Below are 25,442 nucleotides of genomic sequence, written 5' to 3'. Positions count from 1 at the left end.
GACCTGCTGCATTTAGTCAGGAGTTCAGCAGGCTCAATGGAATTAAAACTGGGCACATTGTCTTCACAAACCATCGGCAGGTCGTGGATGGATGTCTACTTACGATCTGACTGATTCTATAAGTCACCCTTTTTTGCATTAAATTTAAATGAAGTACATGAAGTACATTAGGAAAACATCATAAAGCTGATTTAATTACCTGTAATAGATGATCTACATACAGTTGTCATCAAAGCTCTAAGGAATGTCGATGAACCAATCTGTGATTCATCTAAATTAGCCTGTAGGGAGATAGAGAAATAATTTAAGAATTGAACAATAATGAAGGGCATCTACCAAGTTTTCAACCAAGTGTTGTTCTTACCTCTTGGTTTGAGAATTCACTCAGCACTCTCAAATTTAAAGTAAAAGTACATCTGAATTAAACCAACCACATTTCATTCATACAAAAGTGGCATTAATAAGCCAATCCAGAATGTAGCTCCAAAGGACAAACTACAGAACTGGAAAAACAACCCATTTTAAAGATTCTTTTTGATCATGTGGGTTGCTGTGCAGCATTTAGTGTGACCTTTTTGTTATATGGAAGGAAAATAAGGAAGCAGTATATACAAAATATTAGTGATAGATAATATCTTTTGGTCTTTAACGTGATAAAGAGAAAGCGTAAATAACAATGGGGCAAGTGAGAGAGTTTACTGTACCCAAAAGATGGTTAACACCTGAAATTCTCTGTTAGAAACCATGTAGATACATACCAAAGTACCAAAGCAGGTTCCAAAAATACTTCAAAAGGAAAATTGGGCGACTGCTTTAAAAAGAAATAGGATCTGGAGACAGGTTGCTCATGAAGAAAAAAAACCAAAAACAAAAACCTCTTCCTGTGATTTTCTTTCTTTCTCCAAGACATACTTATAATTGTGTCTCATGGGACAAGACACCCCAAAGTATTCTGCACAAAATGATAGATTTTTGAACCCTTGTAATGTGGCAACTTGAACTGTCATTTCTTAATATTGTAAAGACCCGATAATGACCAGATAATCAATTTGAGTTGCCTTAGTTGAGGGATAATTATTGGCTAGGGCACAAGGAAAAATCTCCCTGTTCTCCTCCCAATTATATTTTTGGACTTTGATAAGGAAAGCAGATCCCTCAATTTTAATGCAGTTAGGTGATCTTCCTCAGTAATGCACTGGGGCATTGTTAAGATTTTGTGTTCAGTGGGATTTGAAATTAGAATCTTCAGACTCATAGGCGAGAATGCCAACATTGCAAACAATGATCACACCCGTAATCATTAAAATAACCAAATGCCAAGTTAGAATTGGTAGGGCAAGCAACCTTTTTTACCGGAAAATCATAAAGCTAAAATCTGAATTTGAAGTTTCTCATTGATCAAATGCCATAAAACATCAGATAAAGAAATGTATTCTGATTTTTAGAAATTATAATCAAAACACCTTTGAATAATTTTATGACAATATAGTTTTACTTTGGTTCAGTTTAACATTACAGAAACTGTATTCCGTGTGTGCTTAATCCTTAGTGATCAAGATCACAATAAACTACATATGGAAACAATGAAAAATAGTTGCTACTTTTTCAACACATCTTGTTAAATGAGATTCAGACTCAGCTTCAATTGACTGAAGTCTTCGAAGGTGATTGTGCTTCTTTTTTTGGTTTGGTATTTGACAAGCATGAAAGCCTGACGCTATGTTTACCAATCTCTGAACCAAGTACAGAAAAATCTATACACAAGGAATCTCTGCTTACCTGAAGCAAAATGGTCTTTCTGCCCTTAATTACATTAGATTAACAAAATTGAAATTAACATACCGATATTATTAAATGAAAGAGTCAACAGCATCAACAGAATTATAGGTTACAAACTAGTGCAGGGAAGGTCACTGAAAAATCACGAGTAAAAAATGCTTTAGTTTGCATATTTGAGTATCAGCAATGACTTTCATTTACAAATGCAAGCATGCATCCTGTTAGTTGATGGATTTATATATTTAGCCATTATGCAGGAAAGATATGTATTTTACATTGTTGCAACTACAAAAGAGGTAACCAAACACAAGTACAATATTTGTCTGAGTGATAGTCAACTAGTTTAATGATCAATAATAAGTTACCCTTATTATAAATTTAACATTATAGTCAATGTAAGAAATTACCACACAATTGTTTAATCTTATTGGTTATAAATTAAAACAAACTTAAAACAAAAATAGAAAATGTTTAAAACATTCCAATCAATTGGCTGCTGTGTCTGTTTTAGGTCAACACATTTTAATCAGTTTAGGGAAAGGTCATCAACCTGAACTGTCAACTATATTTCTTTCTCCATAGATGCTGCCTAGCTTGCTGACGATTTCCTGTATCTGCAATATTTTGGTTTTTAAAAATTCAACCTACTTCTACCCAATCAAAGATTTGCTCATTGCTGGCTTTGTCTTCGATTATAAGTTTTTCTAGCCACTTGTTCAGTTCTTCAGCAGAGAGCTCCATTTTTGAAAGTGCTTCAGGACCAGAAACATCTGATATGGTAAACTCCAATTTCTGCAAAGGAATTGTAAAACTAATATTAATATTCCCTGTCAACACAATTAAAACAACTTTTCACTGCAGTGATATCTCCACCTATCCTGCCTACTTGGTTTAAGGTTGGAATTCAACATAATTACCAATGATTTTATTTGTCAGGTGTGTCACCTTTACAATAGCTAGACGCAAGACATAAACAATGATTGAAAACCGCAATGCTCTAATCTTATTGCCACAGTAATACATCTGTGACTGTTGATAATTCAACAAAGGAGTTAAAAAAAAACGCTGAACAGACAGAGCCTGGTTCTAGAACCATACGATTTAAACCAATACAATGTTATTAAAGCAGAATAGGATACCATGGAGGTAAAACAAGGTCAATAACAGTTTTATGATCCAGTACTATCATTCTAGTCCTTGTCACAAACGTGGGTAATCTGAATTATGAAATTTTAGTTGTTGCAAAATATATAGCAAAGAATGATATATTAAAACGCATGACAACTGTAAAATAATTTCATTTCATTCTTCACATTTACAACTATTCTGATTACAATTATAAATTTCAGGTAACTAGAGACTTTTACAGAGTTATAGAATCAAACATCAGAGAAGACAGGACCATTAACTCAACACGTCCATGAGGAAGGATATTCTTGCTATGGAGGGCGTGCAGCGTAGGTTCACTAGGTTAATTCCCGGAATGGCGGGACTGTCGTATGTTGAAAGGCTGGAGCGATTGGGCTTGTATACACTGGAATTTAGAAGGATGAGGGGGGATCTTATTGAAACATATAACATAATTAGGGGATTGGACACATTAGAGGCAGGAAACATGTTCCCAATGTTGGGGGAGTCCAGAACAAGGGGCCACAGTTTAAGAATAAGGGGTAGGCCATTTAGAACGGAGATGAGGAAGAACTTTTTCAGTCAGAGAGTGGTGAAGGTGTGGAATTCTCTGCCTCAGAAGGCAGTGGAGGCCAGTTCGTTGGATGCTTTCAAGAGAGAGCTGGATAGAGCTCTTAAGGATAGCGGAGTGAGGGGGTATGGGGAGAAGGCAGGAACGGGGTACTGATTGAGAGTGATCAGCCATGATCGCATTGAATGGCGGTGCTGGCTCGAAGGGCTGAATGGCCTACTCCTGCACCTATTGTCTATTGTCTATTGACCACCAGGTCACCACCCACACTAATTCCATTTGTAAGCGTTGGGCCAGAGCCTTCTATGCATTTGAAATTCAAGTGCTTGTCCCAGGTCCTTTTCAAGATGTTGTAAGATTACCTGCCTCTGTCAGCTTTCCAGCCAGTGTGTTCCAGACAGTAACCACCCTCTGGGTAAAAACAAAAGTTCCTCTGATCCCCTTTAAACCTTTAACTCCTTGCTTATTCCCCAGGCTTTATAACTCGGTTCCTGTTTTTGCAAATAGTCAAAGTGCAGGCATTTTTAAAAACTATTACAGACAACTGCAGCAGGGAGAGATATCCAACAGCCATGTAGTCTCCATGGAGTCTCATGGAGACTGTCTCCGTCAAGGACTGTGTAGTGGCTGATCGTGTACCAGTCTCCCCATGTTAAAAGATGTATTGCACAGGCATTCACCTGAAACATGAGGCCAATCATCCTCGTTTTGGAGTGATCGCCGATGATGATCTCACAACTGTGTTGCTGCTATTATGAGGCTTATTAACTATTCCAAAGCACTTCCACACCTCCCCATCAAGATAAACAAAGCTATTTTCAGATTCTGCTCTCCTATGGCTTCAACTATACTGGGATCCAAGGGAATATCATACAACCAGCACTATTCAGAAAGTTATAATTTGCTCAGCCTTGACAACACCTTCTCACCCGATTAATTTCAATGGCAACAAAACATTTACAGTGCTAAAATAGATGTACCTAAATGTTTTCATATTTTTAAAAAAATTGCAAGTTTGATCTCTTATCTGTCATGTTTCTTTATCTGAACTGAACTTTTAAATAATTGAGTTGAGGCAGTCAGAGCAGTTTCTATCCTTCAACAGCCATTATTCATTCTGGAGCTTTAAAAAAAAGGACATTCTGTTGCTCACTCTCAATGTGACAGGAATTGGCCATAGGTTAACTTATGTTCATGTCACATTTCAGAGTACATCACACGGCAGGTGCTGAAGGCATCAGACCAGATGTTAGTAATAATTAAGACAACCATGGTGCTGGTCGCAGCCAAATCAGATATTTTAGCATGTGTACTGATTGAGACTTAAAAGGAATAGACTCACTTTATCACTAATGAAGTTTTGAACATCATCTCCTTCAGTTAGAAAATCTTTCCAATTTAGGCCAGCCTCTTTCCATAGGGCCCCGACTTTCTTATGGCTCTGTTAACAATAAAAGTGAAATATTTACTCTGGGTTCTTCATACAAGAGAGCAAAAAAGATTCAATGTTGCTGTTTATATTTATGTAAGACATCAGTTTGTGAATTCTGTACCGAGTTCTCCTTTACACTCACCATTTGTTTGCATAGAAGGTGCAAAATTTCTGCAAGCAGAACCCCTGCTCTCCCTACAGGAAGTAAAGATTTACTAAGTTCTCTGCAAGAGAGGGGAAACACATTTATCATTCAGTATCCCAAAAAACAGCTTGAGAATCAAAATACTTGCAGCTGGAGAAAACAACAATTAAATGCAGATATCCTGGAGCAGAGGAAAACTGAGAAATTATATCAAAGGATAATTGCCAATTTTAAATTTTGTTCTAGTAACCATATTATGAAGGTATTATTCATGCAATTGAAGTGGATATACATTTTCTCCCTGTGACCATGTTGGCTTTCTCTGGGTGCTCCGGTTTCCTCCCACATTCCAAAGATGTTCAGGTTAGTAGTTTATTTGGCCTCTGAAAATTGCCCCAATTGTGTAGGATGTGAAACTGGGATTAATATTTCAGATACAGCACGGAAACAGGCCTTTTCAGCCCACCAAGTCCGCGCCGCCCAGCGATCCCCGCACACTAACACTATTAACACAATCCTACACACACTAGGGACAATTTTTACATTTACCCAGTCAATTAACCTACATACCTGTACGTCTTTGGAGTGTGGGAGGAAACCGAAGATCTCGGAGAAAACCCACGCAGGTCACGGGGAGAACGTACAAACTCCTTACAGTACAGCACCCGTAGTCAGGATCGAACCCGAGTCTCCGGCACTGCATTCGCTGTAAAGCAGCAACTCTACCGCTGTGCTACCGGGTGTACGGGTGATTGATGGCCGGCGTGGGCTTGGTGGGCCGAAGGACCCGTTTCTGTATCTCGCAACTAAACTAAACTAAGATTAGAAAAGACTGAGCGGAAATGATTGGTGAAACGATCGTTTTGTCAATGCTTGGTCTTTCTGACATAAATCTGTAAGTTGACAAGCTAAAATTGTACATAAGTTAGTTACTTTAAATTGATAATCACGTTAAAAAGTTACCAATGAAGAAAACCACAAGGAGTACTCAGTTCAGGATTATTGGGAGTTACAAAACATGGCATTATCTCACTCTGTAAATATATATCCTGTTGAAGCCTGGATCAATTCCTAATTCAACGAGGAACGGCATGGGTTTTTCTGGTAAGAACCAGGTGCAAAGTAGATGCACAGCATCTCTATTTTGTTTTTACATTCCAAGAACTCAACTGAAACATAAGCTTGTAGATTATGAAGATCGCTTCTCAAATTTAAAGTGTGTTTAAAAGGAATATGCTTAAAATGCTAACCCATTATTGGATAAAATGTTGGGGTTTCCTTAATATTTCAAATATGTTGCTGTAAAAATAAAATGTTTCTTACGTAAATAATTCTCTCATAGAGATTCCTCCTTCTTGTAACATGGGAGTCACAAGTTCACCCAGGTACAGCCATATATGTGGTATATCAATGGCCATATCCTCTGCCAATTCCAAGAGTTCTAAAAGCCTGCAGGAAAATAATAAGAGCAAATAACCTTCATTCCATGTCAAAGATATCTTATCTATTTGCAAGAAACCAAAACATGATTTTATACCCAACCATACTAATGAAATGGCAAAATAAAATTATAAAATACCGTGCTGGAATTGATAGCTTTCCTTCTCTACCACTAAAATCCACTCATCATTAAATGCAACCCTTCTCTCATCGCGGTCTGATAGTTTCAATTTGAGGACTGAAGATTGAACACAAATTATAACATATTGTGGAATTAGCTTAGCAGGAGTATTTAGTTAAATTTCTAAGATAACACAGAATTTTTGGTAATTTATTAAAATTTATGCCCAGAAAATTTGAGGTCTAGATAGCAGGGAAGAAGGAAAGAAAGTAACAGCAATTTGTTAATTAAATTCTAATCATTGTTTTTCCTTACTTTTTATTTGTCCAACTACAATAATGATCTCACTAACCAATTTGTTTAGTTCTGGCAGGATTTGACAAGCAATGTAGGTAAATGATCAAATGTGACGGGGATTCTGTCTGAAAGGGTGGTTAGGGTTATTACAAAGGAAAAACAACTCTGACTGAAGATGATTGCTGAGTTATTGATGTCCTGATCATTTTTATGTACCATTATGCAGGTGTAACATGGTAGTCATATATACTGATGTCATGGTCATTACACCTCCAAATGGTGTATACAGAACTTTGATGCATGAAGCTGTATACAGTGCTTTGTGGTATTTTAATGTGAAAGGCATTCTACAAATGTACACATTAACTGACTATGCAACATTTCATTGCAAATTACTTTTCTTCATCAAATATTACATACCCCTTGAAGAATTCATCCTTGGGTAGTTTTTCAGACTGTATCAGTTGATAGAAAAGCTGACCCATGTGTTCCCTTGTTATTTGACTTCTCTCTAATGTTGATTCTACACCTACTCTTACAAAGACATGGAGTAGGCTCAGTGAATTCAATTCATCCACACACTGGAGCGCTTCCTAGAAGTGAAAAAAATATTATAGTTAAACGGCTCATCAATCACATTTCTTTTCTACACAGATAGTACTTTTCCCAGAAGCACATGCACCCTATTAACAAATAACCTTAATAATTTAATCAATTGTGTTTTAATTATCTATTTCTTTTCTTCTCTCATTTCCTGTTTTCCTGCTCCGACATTACTGAAGAACAGCAGTTTTCAAAACACAGAGCTATTATGAAACTGGTGGAGGGAGTTTTATTTTATTCTATATACTAAAACTCTCGTTTGTTTGTTTGTTCCCAAACTACAGTCAAAACGGTACACTATAGCGTGCCAATTTTAGGCCCATCTTACTCATCATTTGGTGCTAATGGAAGAAGTTTCATTGAAATCGGAGTTATATTTTTTTAAGTTATCCACATTTTAAAGTTTAAATCTATCTCCTAGGGAGGGAGGGAGGGAGGGAGAGAGAGGGGGAAGGAGGGAGGATAAGGGGGGAAGGAGGGAGGATAAGGGGGGAAGGAGGGAGGATAAGGGGGGAAGGAGGGAGGATAAGGGGGGTTGAGGGGGATGGAGTGGGGGGAGGGGGAAGGGGAGAGGTGAGGGTGGAGGGGGGGAGAGGGGAGGGGGTGAGGAGTGGGTGCTGCACCAATGCAGGAGAGGTTTGGGCCCAACGGGTCCATTTGGTCTAGTTGACTAAAGAATGTAGTGAACAAAGGCAAGAATATTGTTTTGAAAAAAAACAAGTGCAAGCTACGAATTAGTGAATGGACTGGAAATAAACCAAATATCTGCAATAAATGTTCTTTCAGCAGAAAAATATTCAATGGAATCAGAAGGTCAAAAAGCACCCAATGTTTCACAATCTGCGAGAGGAATTTAAGATACTTTCCTTTCCTTTCTAATTAATTATTTAGCCTTTAGCAACTAGCACATTCTGAATATACCTTCAGCACTATCAGCAAGATAGAAGACAGACCTCCTTCAGTCCTTCCTAATTTAAATAACAGCAACATTTTCCAATACCTTCTCCTTCCTCCAATGTTTATTCAGCAGCATTTTTAAAGCATCTATACTAGTAATTTCAAATAATTCTTATGATGGAGTTTCAAATTCTTAGATAGTACTTTTGAATTATTTGCAACAATAGCTTCTTCCACACATGGAACATCTTACCCTCCTCATCCATTGAAACATTCCATGATTTTTTAATACTTATTATTAGAAAGAAAATTGATACCCGTTCTGTTCATTCTTTCCTAATTGTATACTGGATGAAACATGGACAATTGTTGGATGACATTTTATGCTGGATTTTCAAAGGAATCTGTTCCAGAATGAGGATCTCCGGACATCTTGTTTGCAACAAATTAATAGAAACACTTTTCATAGAAACCATGCAGCTATGCGACAATCAAGTATTCACCTTATAATCATTAATGTGTAAAAACTCATCAATAATGGATTTCGATTTTTTCTCCATCGTCTCCTCAGCCTCAACAGTTTTGAGGGAAGCCTCAGCAGGAGGAACTTCAGATTTCACTATGGGGGATAAATAGCAAATTTAAGGAGATTTTCTTCAACAGAGAGGTTGTTTATGCGAAGTTATTCAATGACATCAACCAGTTAGCTACCATTAAACTAACATTATTTTAATACATCTCCAATGTTTTCCAATTATTTTTAATGGAGTACAATCATAAATTCTTACCACTGCTTCAAGACGTTTTGAATTTAAAATATCTAATGATATTCTTGTCACAAATATTGCAAAACACAAATGCCCTCAAGAAATTGCCAGTTTGCCATAGTGATCACACCTTTATGACATCAATAGCCAGTCACAGAGAAACATGGCAGAGGCTTTTCCGACTTCATGTACTAAAATACTTACAAACATATACACTCCTCTGCCCAGCACAAGTCCTCCTCCAGTGCCATAGTGAGGCCCGCCGGAAATTGGAGGAGCAGCACCTCATATTTCGCCTGGGCAGTTTGCAGCCCGGTGGTATGAACGTCGACTTCTCCAACTTCAGATAGCTCCTCTGTCCCTCCCTTCCCCTCCTCCTTCCCAGATCTCCCTCTATCTTCCTGTCTCCACCTATATCCTTCCTTTGTCCCGCCCCCCTGACATCAGTCTGAAGAAGGGTCTCGACCCGAAACGTCACCCATTCCTTCTCTCCCGAGATGCTGCCTGACCTGCTGAGTTACTCCAGCATTTTGTGAATAAATCGGCTGATTATCATGTCTCCGATTCTTTAACCCATTAACACTGCATCTGCTGCAATAATCAATCTTTTCAAATGCTATCAGTAAAGAAGATTGGTCATGATGACTATTTATATGGCTGCTTATTGATCAATAACAAAAACTCAAAGTATTTTGGTAGAAAATAAAGGAAATACCATTGAACACAGCAAATTGTATTTGCTGCAGATTAGTTAATATTGTTTATGTCACAAGGGTGGCTAAATATGCTGAATTCCACTGTGATAAAATCTTGTCTTGTGTATAAGGAAGTGCGAATCTGGATGTACACGGTTGTAAACATTAATAATGCAGAGTGGAGCGAGGTTAAGCTAGTTTTACATGTCTCTGTAATTATACCACCAATTTCGAACTTAATAGACCAAATATAAAGGTCTAGCCTCATGATGGCTACAAGTTTCAACCAGCCAATGTATATGTATGTTACAGGAATTGCAAAGTACCATTTTCCTTGGGACGATTCTTATCTCCCTCTACACTCTTCTCCTCAGAAGTATTTGTGGCTTGCTGCACAATTTCAAGGACTTCCCTTCTCTCTTCTTCTCGCGTCCGATCATCAAGGAGCTCCTTATTACTGCTCCCCCGTGTAATGGCTGGCCGACTTGGTTTATCATTCTTCTCTCTTCCCGTACTGCTTCGACTACACGGACATGGAAGTGAGTTTTGGGGGGGGGGGGAAGAAGGGGGTGGAAGAGAAGAAAAAGGTACATTGAACCCTCATTTTAACAGATCCCATTGTAATCGATTTCAGTGATAGTGGAAAAACCTGCCAACTCACCTCCCTGACTCGCACTGCCAGCGCTGGCTTCTGACTCCACCCCCAGCTCGCAAGGCGCACCAACGAGCCCTTCTTCACCTACCGCAAGGGTCCAGTTCACAAGGCTGTTGTTGTGGCACACGTTGTATCACCTGGGATTTCTTCTGTCCCCTGCCACCAACCTGGTCACCCTGGGGCTCCCTTCCCTCTCACCAGCAACAGCTTCTTTCTGTTGGCCATCGCTTTATCCACTCTGCCTCTTTCCTCCTCACCACTTCCCCCCCCCCGCCCTCCACTGCTACCTCCTCCTCCCGCCACTTTGTCCACTTCGGGGGAGGAGGAGGAGACAGTGGAGCAGACAAAGCGACAGGCAAGAGCAGAGGGAGCCCCAAGGTGACCTAGCGCGTCCTATTGATAGCGGCGGCCCGAAGAAAGCACGCCCTCTTGGTGGCTACAACGTGAGCCGCAACAACAGCCGCATCAAGGGTGAAAGGCTCGTTGGTGCAGAACAGACTTGCATCGGCATTTAGTTTTAAGGTGAGAAGCTACAAAGTTCTGGAGTAACTCAGTAGGCTGAATCAGTCTGAAGGGCCCTGACGTCCCCTATCCATGTTCTCCAGAAATGCTGCCTCACCCATTGAGTTACTCCAACACTTTGTGTCCTTTTGTGCATTAACCATCATCAGAAATTTTTGGTTCAACTACATATGATAATACCATACTAGGATATAGTGGACAATCAACAATAATGGACACCATTCATCCTCCTTTGCTCTGTTATAACAAGGGTTTACTGTAATTTAATCTTTATGCTGTATAATTACAGATTATGCATTAAGCACACACACACACACATAAATATATATAAACATATATACATATATAGAAAAGTTATATATTTTAAATGAAATGCATTGATTTGGATTTGCTGCCTTTTAATGTAGAATTAAAATGTAGAAACATGACCTCATCTAAAGTGAGAAATAATCTAAAACAAAATTTAAATAAAAAGAATCACAAGTCTAGAATCGGAGAAGATTCTAAAAGAGAAGTGGGGGCAGGATGAAGCCTGGCAAGTGATAGGTGGATACAGGTGAGGGAGTGGTGGGTTGATTGGCTGATGGATGGAGTGAATAACACAGGCTAGAGGTTTAAGTTTATTGTCACGTGCACTGAGTTGAGGTACAGTAAAAAGCTTTGATATGCATGTTATCCAATCAGATCAGATAATACTGTACATAAATACAATCAAGCCATACTCAAATACAATAGATAGAGCAAAGGGCAAGATACCGCGTACAGAATATAGTTCTCAGCATTGTAGTGCTTCAGTTCCATTGACAAAGCCCACTGTCCACAATGGGGAAGAAGTGAATCGGACAGAACGCAAGCTTATGGAAAGACTGTTCAGAAGCCCGATAACTGAGGGGAAGAACCTGTTCCCGAGTCTGGTGATGCATGCTTTCAGGCTTCGGCACCTTCTGCCAGATGGGAGCAAGGAGGAAGAGGAATGACCAGAGGGGAACAAGTCTGATTACATTGGCTGCTTTTCAAAGGCAGCGTGAAGTGTTGATGGTGAAAAGGAGACCAAAAGAGTGTTTGATAAGGAGTGAAGAACTACTCTCGCTAACATTGTTTTTAACCTGTGCGAATACACCTTTCATTATTTAATCACCACAGACGTTGACTTTTCTCAACCTTCCTTTACGTTTTCCTCTCCCACTTTAGTTTGCAACTTAAAACTGGATTCCTCTCTAAATTTCCACAATTCTAAAACATCAACTCAAAACAATAAGCAGTGAAATAAATACGCTATGATATCTTTAGTTACAACAGCACTCACCTGGGTACTATCCTGCGTACATCCGATTCAGAAGACGGGGTTGACTGCTGTAGCACAGAAAATCTATTTAAACTTGTTGTTCGCGGCGAATCTGAAGTAAAATATTGGAACACAGAAGTAAAAGTAATAAAAGTTTTCAAGAACAAATAAAGTATACAAAATTGCTGATTCAGTGCAATCATAAGCATGGCAATCAATCTATAAAAAACACAATTAAATAAATGAGATAAACTAATAATTTTGGTTGGCAGAGCAGAAAATACTTGCTGAAAGTTCTAACTCCTTGTGGAGACTTTGGATTTTTTGTGTTTACTTGAACAAACTTACATTATACTTTGAAAGACTGCACCTATTTAAATGCTGCATTCACATCGGCCTGGAATGTGTTCTCAATAATATTTACTGTCTACCTTTACTACCTTTAATGTAATAAAATATATTTCATATATTTAATAAAAGTATTATCAATCAAAATCTGATACCAAATTACATAAGGACCTATTAGGAAAGCTAGCCTATTGCTTCTTCAAAGATTTGCGAAACATCTTAAAGGAAAAGTGGACACACAAAAAACCTGGAGTGTTAAAGGAATAGGACGGGAGACTCGAGGGAAAAGCAGTTGAAGACATGCCTGCCAAAAATGAAACGAGTAAAATTGAAGGTACTCAGGAGACAAGAATTGGAAGAGCAGGTACCTGGAGGCATTACAAGAGGAATTTAAAGAAACTGGGAGGGTTGAGGCAAGGGTGGGATTTAACAACAAAGGGATATCAATTAAATTTGAAGCAAAGCTTGACCCAGAGTCAATAAGCACAGAGATGATGGGTGAATGTGATTTGGCGAGTTTTGAAAGACTTTACGGTTACGTGGGGAAGCACATTGGAAGTCAGCCAGGATTGAATCTGTAACAAAGGCATTGGTAGTGTTGCTGATGTTGCAGAGATGGAAATAGATGATCTTTTTAAATTCACTGGGCAGCATCTGTAGAGGGAATGGACAGACAATGTTTCGGGTGGACACCTTTCAGTTAAGAGACAATTATATTGGTACAGATCTGGAGTCATATTTTAGGGTAAGGCTGGCAAAGATTATTGGATAGGACTACCCAAACAAGAGAAGGGATGGAGGGGAGAAATTGGGAGTAATTTTAGAAATGAATAAATCTGATTTTGAGGGTTATTAAGGATATAGTAAATGATGTTGATGTCACATCAAAATACAAGAATATATCTTGTAATAATCAGATAAGCAGCAAATGAAAGTCCGAAAAAAGGAGAGGTGATTCATTTTGGTGGGAAAAAAACAAAGAAACTCAGCTCTTGGAAGGTAAGAAACTAAATGGGATAGATGCCTAACAATTCAAATTCCAATAATTGTTAGTTTTATTAAACCCTTTTCTACCAGGCAATTGCAACTAAGAATTTCCCAGAAATAATTTACAAAAAAAAAAAAATCACTTGAATTTAATGTGGATCGTCTTTCTACCTTCAAATTTGACTTTAGGTCAACATGCAAACTTGATGTAATTTGTCTAACTGAGAGATTCTCAAAACAGTGAAGACAACGGTGATTTGCAATTAACCATTTCATTATTTTTTTAAATGATAGCGGCATAGGTTCAAGGTGAAGGGGAAAAGATTTAATAGGAATCCGTGGGGTAACCTTTTCACACAAAGGGTGGTGGGTGTATGGAACAAGCTGCCAGAGGAGGTAGTTGAGGCTGGGACTATCCCATCGTTCAAGAAACAGTTAGACAGGTACATGGATAGGACAGGTTTGGAGGGATATGGCCGAAGCACAGGTAAGTGGGACATTGTTTACGGTGTGGGCGGGTATCATTCTATGATTCTATTAAAATGGTAGTATATTCCCGGCGAGGTAACACTGGTAAAAGCTTATGATAATAAAATCCCATGTTATTTGTTGAGATAATTTAGCTCTTCAGTGATCAATGCTGAATTTGTAAATTGTATTTCCCAAAAAACTTTGATCAATAAATCACAGCCACTGAATGTTTGTTTTCTGTCATATTTACAGAAAAAAATATGAAAAACTTTCACGAGAAGATGAACAATTGAATACAATTTCTCTTACCAGTTTCAATAGTTTTCACTCCTCCACTGCTGCCTTTACCCCAGCTGCCTAATCGGCACCCTGGACCCAACTGTATTTTATCATCTGTGGCAGGCTGTGGGACAGAATGAAGCAAAAGGAAATTTACAACATTTGAGAAATACCCTACTCTTAATTACACTGATCAGGCTAAAATACAAGTTTTTCCATCCATGAATGTTTATCAATTTGACCTGTCAAACCTGTGAATCGTCTATTTAAATCAATCTTTATCACTGTGCTGCAAGCTCTCAACATGATTTTATAAACCAGGGAAAACTTACTTCCAGAAAAGGAGTTTTGCAATGTAATAAGAGGATTATCTGAATTCAGCTGCTCAGTGAACAGACTTGATACAAGTCTCAATAGTATCAATAATTCATTTAAATTATGATGTAGTGGGACGTGCGATCTGAAATGGGAAATTATTACCTAAAATTGTTAAAAGTGGTTCTTGGCTGTGATCTCTGCACTAAAGAACACAGATTGGGGTAGATTAAAGCTTAGCTGTAATGTCCACAGTTTATCAATGTGCTTCCAAGGGAACATGGAGAGGGGAGGGGGGAAAAAAAAATCACACTGAATTCACAGAACAGGGCAAACTCATTAATTATCAGGTAACATAACAGTATATTTCCATCAATTAACAAATCCAAAAGCGGAACTTCTCATTTAACAGATTTGACGATAGGAATGCCCCACTAATTAACAAATCCTATGAATGGAAAGCACCATTAATTAACAGATCCCATGGTGAGAAACTCCTGTCAATTAACATATCCAACATGAATGCTGTATCACTCGTCAAATCCCAGAACAGGAATCCCTTGCCTACAAGAATAAAAGAAGATAGAATGGGCCAATTCGCCGTGTACGCTTGCTTCATTGTACTGTATGAACTAGATCTTGGACCTACACCACAATCAAATGGTTAATCTCAACTGTTGCAACAAATGTGATTTTCTTGCTGTCAGTACCAGGGCTAGAGTCCCTCTTAGGGCAATGGATCAACATTTTCTTGTTGATTGAAAGAATACAACTTAAAATTGGTGTTGTAATTTCCATGCAAAAGGTAAGATTTGACACTGGCTAGAATTGGGAAAACTTACATTGTTTCAAAATAAGATTTGAAACATTGTTCAATTACAATGAAGAGGTATTTCATCCACACCCAGTTCATGCTACCACAAAATAATATTCACTTTAAAATGTTAATTCACGAGATCTGGATTCCTCATCTGTACAGTGCACAATAATTAAACAATAACTCAAGCACTGTTGTGGTAATTATCATTGACTATATCAAAATGGGAGTCAAACATATCTAAACAATCCTTTATTGCGAAACATTCCTACATGAACCAGCTCAAAATGTGTATTTGCCCACATGATGCTTTTCCTCGCAAATTGATGAAATACACCAAGGCACTGAATAGCTAGCTATTCCTTATTCAACAATCACATCAAATTTAGCCAAGTTTTTCAAATAAAGGGAAGCATTCAGCTGAGTATATGAATACAACACAATTGTGAAATGACTAGTTAAATTAAATAATTTTAAAGCCCCTGCAATTATAATAACAGTCCTGAAGGATGCCATTTAGCTCCTTGTACTTGTATCAGGCCAGCGTCCAACAGGATTTATTCACAGTATTCTGTAAAGGAGTGGGAAAATATACAATTGTCCATTTTGGCAAATGAAAATAACACTGATTATCCCAAGGTTGGGAGGTTCCAGTGCTCTGAGCTCCAGAGGGATCTGAGTAGCTCAGTGCACAATTTGCAAAAGGATGTTCTATTGTGCAGCAATTGGAAAGGCTGGCAGAATGTTATCATTTGTTGAGGAGAGAACTGACTGCAGGCTTCAGTTGTAACGGACTTTTAAGAGACACGTGTAATGTGTTAGTCCCCTTATTTGATAAAAAATATTGATATTATTTGATAAAATTATTATTTGATATTATTTGATAAAAGATAATGGTTTAAAAGCAGTTTGGGGAAACGTTACTAGATTAACAGATTGCCTTGTTAGCAAAGTACACAGAAACAAGATTTGTCATCTGCTAGTGTAAATACACAAAATCCTGAAGGAATTAATGGACAGATGTGAAGAGGATATTTCTTGGTGTGAGATAATCTAGAATCGGAGGGGAATGGGGGGGCATCACTGTTAAAAAATAGAGGCTGCCCAATTAAAATGGAGATGAGGTTAACATTTGCTCTCCGAGGATTGTGAGTCTGTGCAACTCTTCATCAAAAAGGGAGCAGGCGCTTGGAATATTTTTAAGGCTGTGGTATAGATTCTTGACAAATTAGGGAGTAACCACAGGTGAATGGAAATGCAGAGCAGAGGTTAAAACCAGATCAGCCATGATTTTACAAGATAATGAACTTTGAGAAGTAAAGCAAAATCCTCCTACTTCTTATGTGCATGCATGCATATTTACACTTCCAACTTTCCTGTCGTTTTACAATTAGCTTTGCCTTTTTATTAAATAGACATTGAATTCTCTATTTGGGATATAGTTTGTCTCAAAACACGATAGTAAAAAAATACATCCTTGTTCTGCAGTGAAGATAATTTTTCAGGTTTCCTTTCACAGGAGAGATGTTTTCTTCAGGAATTGCATTCAGTCAGTACACTTTTCTAAACTATAACCATATAACCATGTAACAACTACAGCACGGAAACAGGCCCGTTCGGCCCTACCAGTCCACGCCGACCACTCTCTCTGACCTAGTCTCATCTTCCTGCTCTCAGACCATAACCCTCTAATCCCCTCTTATCCATATACCTATCCAATTTACTCTTAAATAATAAAATCGAGCCTGCCTCCACCACTTCCACCGGAAGCCCATTCCATACAGCCACCACCCTCTGAGTAAAGAAGTTACCCCTGATGTTACTCCTAAACTTTTGTCCCTCAATTCTGAAGCTATGTCCCCTTGTTGGAATCTTCCCCACTCTCAAAGGGAAAAGCCTACCCACGTCAACTCTGTCCGTCCCTCTTAACATTTAAAAAACCTCTATCAAGTCCCCCCTCAACCTTCTACGCTCCAAAGAATAAAGACCCAACCTGTTCAACCTCTCTCTGTAGCTTAAGTGCTGAAACCCTGGCAACATTCTAGTAAATCTCCTCTGTACCCTCTCCATTTTGTCGACATCCTTCCTATAATTTGGCGACCAGAACTGCACACCATACTCCAGATTCGGCCTCACCAATGCCCTGTACAATTTTAACATTACATCCCAACTTCTATATTCGATGCTCTGATTTATAAAGGCAAGCATACCAAACGCCTTCTTCACCACCCTATCCACATGAGATTCCACCTTCAGGGAACAATGCACAGTTATTCCCAGATCCCTCTGTTCCACTGCAATCCTCAATTCCCTACCATTTACCCTGTACGTCCTATTTTGATTTGTCCTACCAAAATGCAGCACCTCACACTTATCAGCATTAAACTCCATCTGCCATCTTTCAGCCCACCCTTCCAAAAGGCCCAAGTCTCTCTGTAGACTTTGAAACTCTACTTCATTATTAACTACACCACCTATCTTAGTATCATCTGCATATTTACTAATCCAATTTGCCACACCATCATCCAGATCATTAATGTAAATGACAAACAACAGTGGACCCAACACAGATCCTTGGGGTACTCCACTAGACACTGGCCTCCAACCTGACATACAATTGTCAACCATTACCCTCTGGTATCTCCCATTCAGCCATTGTTGAATCCATCTTGCAACCTCACTATTAATACCCAACAATTTAACCTTCTTAATAAACCTTCCATGTGGAACCTTGTCAAATGCCTTACTGAAGTCCATATAGACAACATCCACAGCCTTGCCCTTATCAATTTCCCTGGTAACCTCTTCAAAAAATTCAAGAAGATTAGTCAAACATGAGTCAAACTAGTTAATATTTTTGAATATCTTCCAGCATTTTCTGAAAATAATTGGATATTTGCTTTAATCTGAGGAATCAATTTGCCTTGAAACCTTATGTATTGTACAACGATCACTTACTGTTCAATGGTAACAGTAAATGTATGATTATCAACATAAGTAACTAGCCTACACTTGATTCACTACTTGCTCTTTTTTGTTTGTGAAATATTATATAAGATTTCAGGTACTAGCACCGTACTTTTGTGATCTTGGGGAATTTGCTGGGATCTATTGTTCTGCTGCTCTTCGTTACTGGAACAGTGTTCCAAGCTTCTTCTGAAGGTCGACCACCACCTGAAAATATTAAGATACTCAATATTTGAGTTATGGTAATCACATTTGATTAAAATGCTACTCTAATGGGTAAGGGGACAGGGACACCTCTGTCAAAAAACATTCAGCAAAACTTCAATAAGCACAAGCACATTTCTTATCAAGAGCACAAATTATTGTTCCTTTCATACTGCAAGTACCACCACAAGCTACAGCAAAAAAAGTTTGAAAATAGCAACTGTGATTTTGTGGGCCTGCTCTTTCCTACTGCTTAAACAGGCACTCATTTACCCAAGTGCGTATAAAAGATTGACAAGACTTGCACAAATTATGGATATGAAGAAAAAGTCAATAAACTAAACTAATGAGGAGTATTACAAGTTAAAGTTAGCATTTAAAATTGCAATGTTTGAAATAGCTACAGAATCAAAGCTCCTACCTGGTCGTCTCTTATCTTGTTTGGACAATAACTGTTGATGAACCTTCAGTTGCTGCTGCTGTTCTTCAATTTGAGCGTCTTTGTGAATCTGTTCAATGGTCTTTGGCCCCTGTTCGACCCTACGTGACACCCAGTTTTTCTGTGGTTGATTGCAAAACATTTCACATGTAAAGCAGGGATGACTGTTATATGACTATATATTTAGACATTTCCATATTATGATATTGTACATCGACTTCAATGACAGATTCTTTTCAGGAGATTTCAAACTACTCCACCCAACTAATCTCCAACTGCAGGCATCAATTGTGAGCTAACCCATCACCAATATAATCAATTTTTTTCATTTAAAAAAAAGCAGTCTCTATTTTTATTTTTGTTTTTGCACCCAAGGTGGCAATATCTGAAAAGGAGAAATAAAATATGCAATGTACCCTTGATAAGTATACCATGAAATTGGAACTAACGTTTATATTCAGGGTTCGGGATAGTGATTTTTCGTCTGAAAGGCAGAATCTAATTTGAGGCATAACTTCAGAACACAACTTCTGGGCACAGCTACAGCATTTGAAAAAATCTCATATTTGTAAGCAGTTGGTTGGTATAATGAAAGTGTTCTGCTCTTGAATAGACCTCTGGCAAATGGTGGGCATTTTGGTGGAGAAAAAAGGAATACAGGAATAACAATCTACTGCATAATTACCCAATTCTCTCATCACATTATTTCAATCATAATTGCACACACTTAGCAGATACGAAACAGTTTTTGAATCATCTATTATTTTTGGCATTCATAACAAAAGAGAGAATTTTCAATGTGAGCAATAAAGATTGATATTATTTGCAACAGCCATTCCTCAGATGAGAGATACCCTGACTCTAAACTGGTTTATCACAAGGCACTACAGAAATGTGTGCTTGATCAGAACAAGGTAACAATATAGGCAAAATTTACCCCTTCAAAAGGGGATTTTAAAATACCTAGATTACGTACCGTTCGAACATCTATTATATCTAGGAGCATGAAACGTATCCTGGAAGACGTTTTCCTTTCTTTCACTATCTTTTCCATTTGGTTGAAATATTGGTCCATGCGAGGCTAAAATGACAGCAAAAAAACGTATTTTTATTCGAGAATCATGGAAATGAACAGCACAGAAATGGGCCCATTCAGATCACTTTATCCATACCAACTGTGAATCTATGCGAATCTAATTTGACCTCATTTGATCCTTATCCCTCTACACGATTCCTGTGCAAGTAACTGTCCGAATGCCTTTTAAAAGTGATGGGTGTATTGCCTCCACCACCTCCTCTTGCAGCTCATTCCAGATAGTCATCACACTCTATGAAAATCCTGCCTCAGATCTCTTAAATTTCTTCCTCTCTCCTTAAACCTCTGCCTTTTAGTTTTAGTTTAGTTTAGAGATACAGCATGGAAACAGGCCCTTCGGCCTACGGAGTCTTCGCCGACCAATGATCACTCGTACAAAGCACACTGGAGACAATTTACAGAAGCAAATTAACCAACCAACCTGCATGTCTTTGGAATGTGGGAGAAAACCGAGCATTCGCAGAAAATCCACTTGGTCACAGGGAGAGCATACAAACTCAGTACAGACAGTACCCGTAGTCAGGATTGAACCCGGATCTCTGACGCTGTAAGACAGCATCTGTACTGGTGCGCCACTGTGCCGCCCTGGCTTCCGACTATCCTATCTGTGCACCTCAATTTTATAAGGTCACTCTTTAGCCAGCCGTCTTTGTGCTAGTGAGAATCAATCCAGCCTACCTAATCTCTCCTCCTAACTACACCCCTCCATTCCAAGCAATATCCTCATTCATCTATTCTGCATTCTTCTATTGCTACGATAACACCAAAAGATTATGCAGTTATAATTTGGATCTTTTAAATGTTTTGGACTTCAAAAATACCATGATAGAAAAAACTGATATATATATATATATATATATAGGTTAAAAGAAGGCAAGTTTTCACTCAGCTTCACAATGGCGAGGGTGCCATTCCAGAGAAATTCCTTGAGGAATTCTGGCAAAGTGTATGGTAGCAAGAATATAATAACATTTTTGCAGAATTAGAGATTGATTTGTTTGCTCAATATCATCATTCAATTTTTGGACAGAAATTTAGTACAATGGGTTCTGTTTCCACTAGGTATTATTGCCACTTTTAAAAGCATGCCATGAAGCAGTTCCTATGTTAACCACTATGTGGCGCTACTACAGCATTCTTCAATCCAAAGGCTTTTAGAACGATCAATTTGCAATTTTAAATGCTACTTTCCAAATCATTGATCCTTAAGTATTACCAATTTCAAAATGTTCAAGTTCCTTTCCTTTTTGCCTTTAGTAAAAGAGATATTGTCGCACTGAATAAAGCGCTTTCAGGCGTACGGAGTAATTGCAAGCACAACAAGAGTCAGCTTTTAAATCTATTTAAGCATGAAAGCTTTATGTGCTTTTAACTATTGCGACCAAGGATAGAATATCATTTTCATGAAATGTGGATGAATGAATTAGACATTGGCATGCTGTTGGCATATTTCAGAGAGTGCACATTTCTGCAGTTTATGAAAACAGAAACAGAGATGCTGCCTAATCCACCTATATTCAATAGAGCCTGGAAAAGGTTTTATACTAAAACCCTCGTTTGTTTGTTCCTGAACTACAGCCAAAACGGTGCACGATAGCCCACCTTACTCACCGTCGTCTCTTTGGTGCTAATGGGAGAAGTTTCATTGAAATCAGTGTACATTTTTTAAGTTAGTCACATTTTAAAGTTTAAATCTATCTCCTAGGGAGGGAGGGAGGAGGGGGGAGGAGGAAGGGGAAGAGGGGAGGGGAAGAGGGGAGGGGAAGAGGGGGGAGGGGAAGAGGGGGGAGGGGAAGAGGGGGGAGGGGAGGGGAAGAGGGGGTGTGGGGGAGGGGAAGAGGGGGTGTGGGGGAGGGGGTGTGGGGGAGGGGATGTGGGGGAGGGAGTGTGGGGGAGGGGGTGTGGGGGAGGGGGTGAGGGGAGAGAGGGTGGAGGGGAGAGAGGGTGGAGGGGAGAGAGGGTGGAGGGGGAGGGAGGGGAGAGGAGGGGGGAGGGAGGGGAGAGGAGGGGGGAGGGAGGGGAGAGGGGAGAGGAGGGGGGAGGAGGAGAAGAGAGGGTGCTGCACCAATGCAGGAGAGGTTTGGGCCCAACGTGTCCACTTGGTCTAGTCCTAACTAAAAGGGACTATCCTGCTCTGAGCATTCATAGCTAAAGGAGGTGAAGAGTACCAGATCATTTAGAAAGAATAATCAGTTTAATACATACTTCTGTACTCTTAGCCCACATCAACTCCAACTTTAAAATAATCAACTTGACCCATAAAGTGTCAAACCACATTTGATTTTTTTGGCTTGACAATGCCTTTATTCAGAATTCCTGAACACCTTATGAAAAGCCTAAGCATTTTGTAATCAAATTTGGTCTATCATCTGATAAAGAATGGCCATATATCCACAGCAAGAAAATGGATTGGAAATGAACTGCTTTGTGATTACGAAAGGTTTACATGCATCCTGCAAAACCTACCATAGGTTTACCTGCATTCTACACGTGACAATAAACAAAACTCAGAAACTCAGACGTGCTTTCAACAAAACTGCACACTTGATTCAATAATGTACAATTGACTGCCAAAAGTATATTCAATGGAAAGAAATGAATTGAAATGAAAATAAAGGAGAAACATGTGAAACTATCTTCAAATATAGATGTGGAATGTAGAATTTGTGAAATGTGGAATTTAAAATGTACATAGTAAGGTTTGCTACAAGTAATCTGATATATGATAAGATAATCTGCTTTACTGTTACAGAAAATTGAATAAAGTTCTTCAGGAGTACCAGCAAATATTTTCTCTATGTTACAGTAGTCACTGCACCTTGTATCAATCCAAATGCTCAATTGAAGTTCCCATTTGAAAGAAAATACTCAGGGAATATGGTGTCAGGCATGTGAACAATGGCACAATGCAGCTGCTGAGGATAATGGCGAGGGAGAAGATGCTGAAGCTGCTTTGCTTTTCCTACTGATGGATTTAGAAGGTTTTGTGGAATCAGCTTTTTTGGTACCTCTACAAAGCTTCGCGGTGCCTGTTGGATGTATTGTAAGTCTCATGACACATGAAGGGCAGAAATCTCTACTAACCAACCAGTTTCGTTCTGAGTTTGAGGTCTTGATCTTTAACACCACAGATAGCAAAAACACCAAGAACTAGTCACTATTTTTAGTGGGGTGTAGGTGAGAAATAATTAATTTGGAAGAAAACAGAGGCAGATTATGTAATTTTAAGAATACTGTACTGATATGCTAAATCGAGCATTGTATATGGAAGAAATATTAAAGGTCAGGGAGACCCAACTTGTTAGTTGTACTTGGGATAAATGTTCCTTTTTTTGGGATAGAGGATGAGCTGCAAAATACATACACATGTTATCTGCAGCTCTTCCAGCAGAAATTACACAATCACAATCTCCGTGTGGTATGTGCCCTTGATTGAAACAAACACAAAATTTCCCCCGGGGAATTGTTGAATTACGGCTACTCAGTGCAATTTTCATTACATCTCACCCAGGGCACAGTGTTTCACAATGGAGAAAGAGGCCACTTCACCAGTATAAAATTTTCCTTGTTGAGAGCAATTATTGTTTCGATGACTATTACTGCTATGACGTTTTACACACTCAAGCCCCACTTCAGCGAAACATCTGAGACACTTAGATCGACATTTGTAGATAACATTTCAATGCAGTGTTTTAAAAGTGACACTGTGTCTCAAATGGATGTAAAGCAATGGTACGTAATTATTTTCTGTGGAGGGCCACATTGATAATTTGAATCATTTCTGAGGTTTGTTAGCATTAACTAATTTACATTTTTAATGCCCTTATCAATTGATTGGTTTGTGGTTCAACTAGCATTTTCTTTCAGATTTTAAAATCTACTCAAGTATTTTGCATAGATTTAATTTGTAAACCTGGCATTGTTTTTACCCCCCAAAAATCCCTTTAGTTTTATGTGTTTACCAGCTCTCGGAATCGCATTGTACCTATTCATTTTTTATTGAATAATCATCTGGCTTTCCATTCGATTAAATAACTTCTTTCCATGGAAACATTTTAGATATTTTTGAGATTTTAAATAGAAAAATATTGATATTTTTCAGTGCCTACCAAGCTTTTAAAACACCCAATGAAAAAGTAACTTCTGTATTATATCTCTTAATTTCAGGTCAAGCATACGTTTTCATTTCTCAATAAAACAATAGCTTCTTATCTAACTGGTTAATTATCTAACTGGTTGCATCATAAACACATTCCATATACCCACCACCCTCCGAGTGAAATATTTTTGTGGGGATTTCCGGGGAGGGGGATTTTAAGTGTGCTCTCGTAATTTTGCGCTGATTGAAAGAGGGCCCGGGTCACCAGTTGCCAGAAAAATCGATGGTCGACCTGTAGTTATCTGAAGAAGCATTCTACTGCTATTATTTCAAATTTTACATATTTTTAATTGCAGAATCAATGGCAGTCTGAAAACTAGAAAATATTAGGATTTGGAATATTTACAAAGAGACAAGGGATGAAATTGTCCATGGTAATTAAGCAAAGATTCGCAAATTTAAACCATCTGATATCAAGTATAAAATACATTAATCCCAGTAAATCTCAACTGCGTGTACAATTCCATGATACGGGAATGAAGGCAGCACTATGCTCCCTATATGTTTTCCAAATATGGACGGATATAATTAACAATGCTAAAGGTTTGGAACTATGCTGTTTGGTGCCTTTTCCTGAATTGAGGATAATTAAGAAAATGAGGGGCATTCCTAAAAAAGCCCCACTGAAACACCAGCAGCAGAGATGTAGCATGGCTTCTGATATTTACTATGTTACTGCAACTAGCATGCCAGTGCCATGCCTCACCACAGGATTACATTTTCTGAAGCAACCTCACAGATGTCTCACTTAAAACTGAACATATTAATTACTCTGCCAATTTCTAGAAAGTACAGGGTTCACAAATTTGCTATATATCCATCACTGCTCAAGGTCCTAACCTCTCCTTTTGACTCAAGTACATAAGTTCCTGAAAAACTGTCTGCTAAAATACTGACCAACTTAGATGGGTGGAGTAAGTAACAAAGATTAGAGGTGAAAAGGAGATAACAGGGTGCCAGATCACGAGAGGAGTGAAATGTAAAGCTTGAGGGAGGGATATGGATGGGATAGGTGTGGGGAGG

At 38.6% G+C, this 25,442-nt stretch overlaps 1 protein-coding gene across 24 annotated transcripts in view; it reads right to left on the bottom strand.

Annotated features, from left to right (window-relative positions):
- The window catches only part of eif4g3b (eukaryotic translation initiation factor 4 gamma, 3b), a 209,792-nt gene that overhangs the window by 10,912 nt on the left and 173,438 nt on the right, over positions 1-25,442 (bottom strand). For all 24 annotated transcript variants that reach the window (XM_078425386.1, XM_078425388.1, XM_078425391.1 and 21 more), the window contains 13 exons: positions 20,141-20,245; positions 19,147-19,285; positions 18,634-18,728; positions 14,453-14,546; positions 12,359-12,449; positions 10,202-10,398; positions 8,917-9,032; positions 7,334-7,506; positions 6,379-6,504; positions 5,053-5,134; positions 4,821-4,919; positions 2,428-2,571; positions 200-281 (listed from right to left, as the gene is read on the bottom strand). In XM_078425386.1, coding sequence (XP_078281512.1) covers positions 200-281; positions 2,428-2,571; positions 4,821-4,919; positions 5,053-5,134; positions 6,379-6,504; positions 7,334-7,506; positions 8,917-9,032; positions 10,202-10,398; positions 12,359-12,449; positions 14,453-14,546; positions 18,634-18,728; positions 19,147-19,285; positions 20,141-20,245 — 1,543 coding nt within the window. The remainder of the gene's footprint in view (positions 1-199; positions 282-2,427; positions 2,572-4,820; positions 4,920-5,052; positions 5,135-6,378; positions 6,505-7,333; positions 7,507-8,916; positions 9,033-10,201; positions 10,399-12,358; positions 12,450-14,452; positions 14,547-18,633; positions 18,729-19,146; positions 19,286-20,140; positions 20,246-25,442) is intronic.

This window comes from Rhinoraja longicauda, chromosome 30, assembly GCF_053455715.1.
Source record: "Rhinoraja longicauda isolate Sanriku21f chromosome 30, sRhiLon1.1, whole genome shotgun sequence".
NCBI lineage: Eukaryota > Metazoa > Chordata > Chondrichthyes > Rajiformes > Arhynchobatidae > Rhinoraja > Rhinoraja longicauda.
The sequence above is the reverse complement of the archived record's forward strand: the minus strand, read 5'-3'. Positions and strand labels throughout refer to the sequence as shown.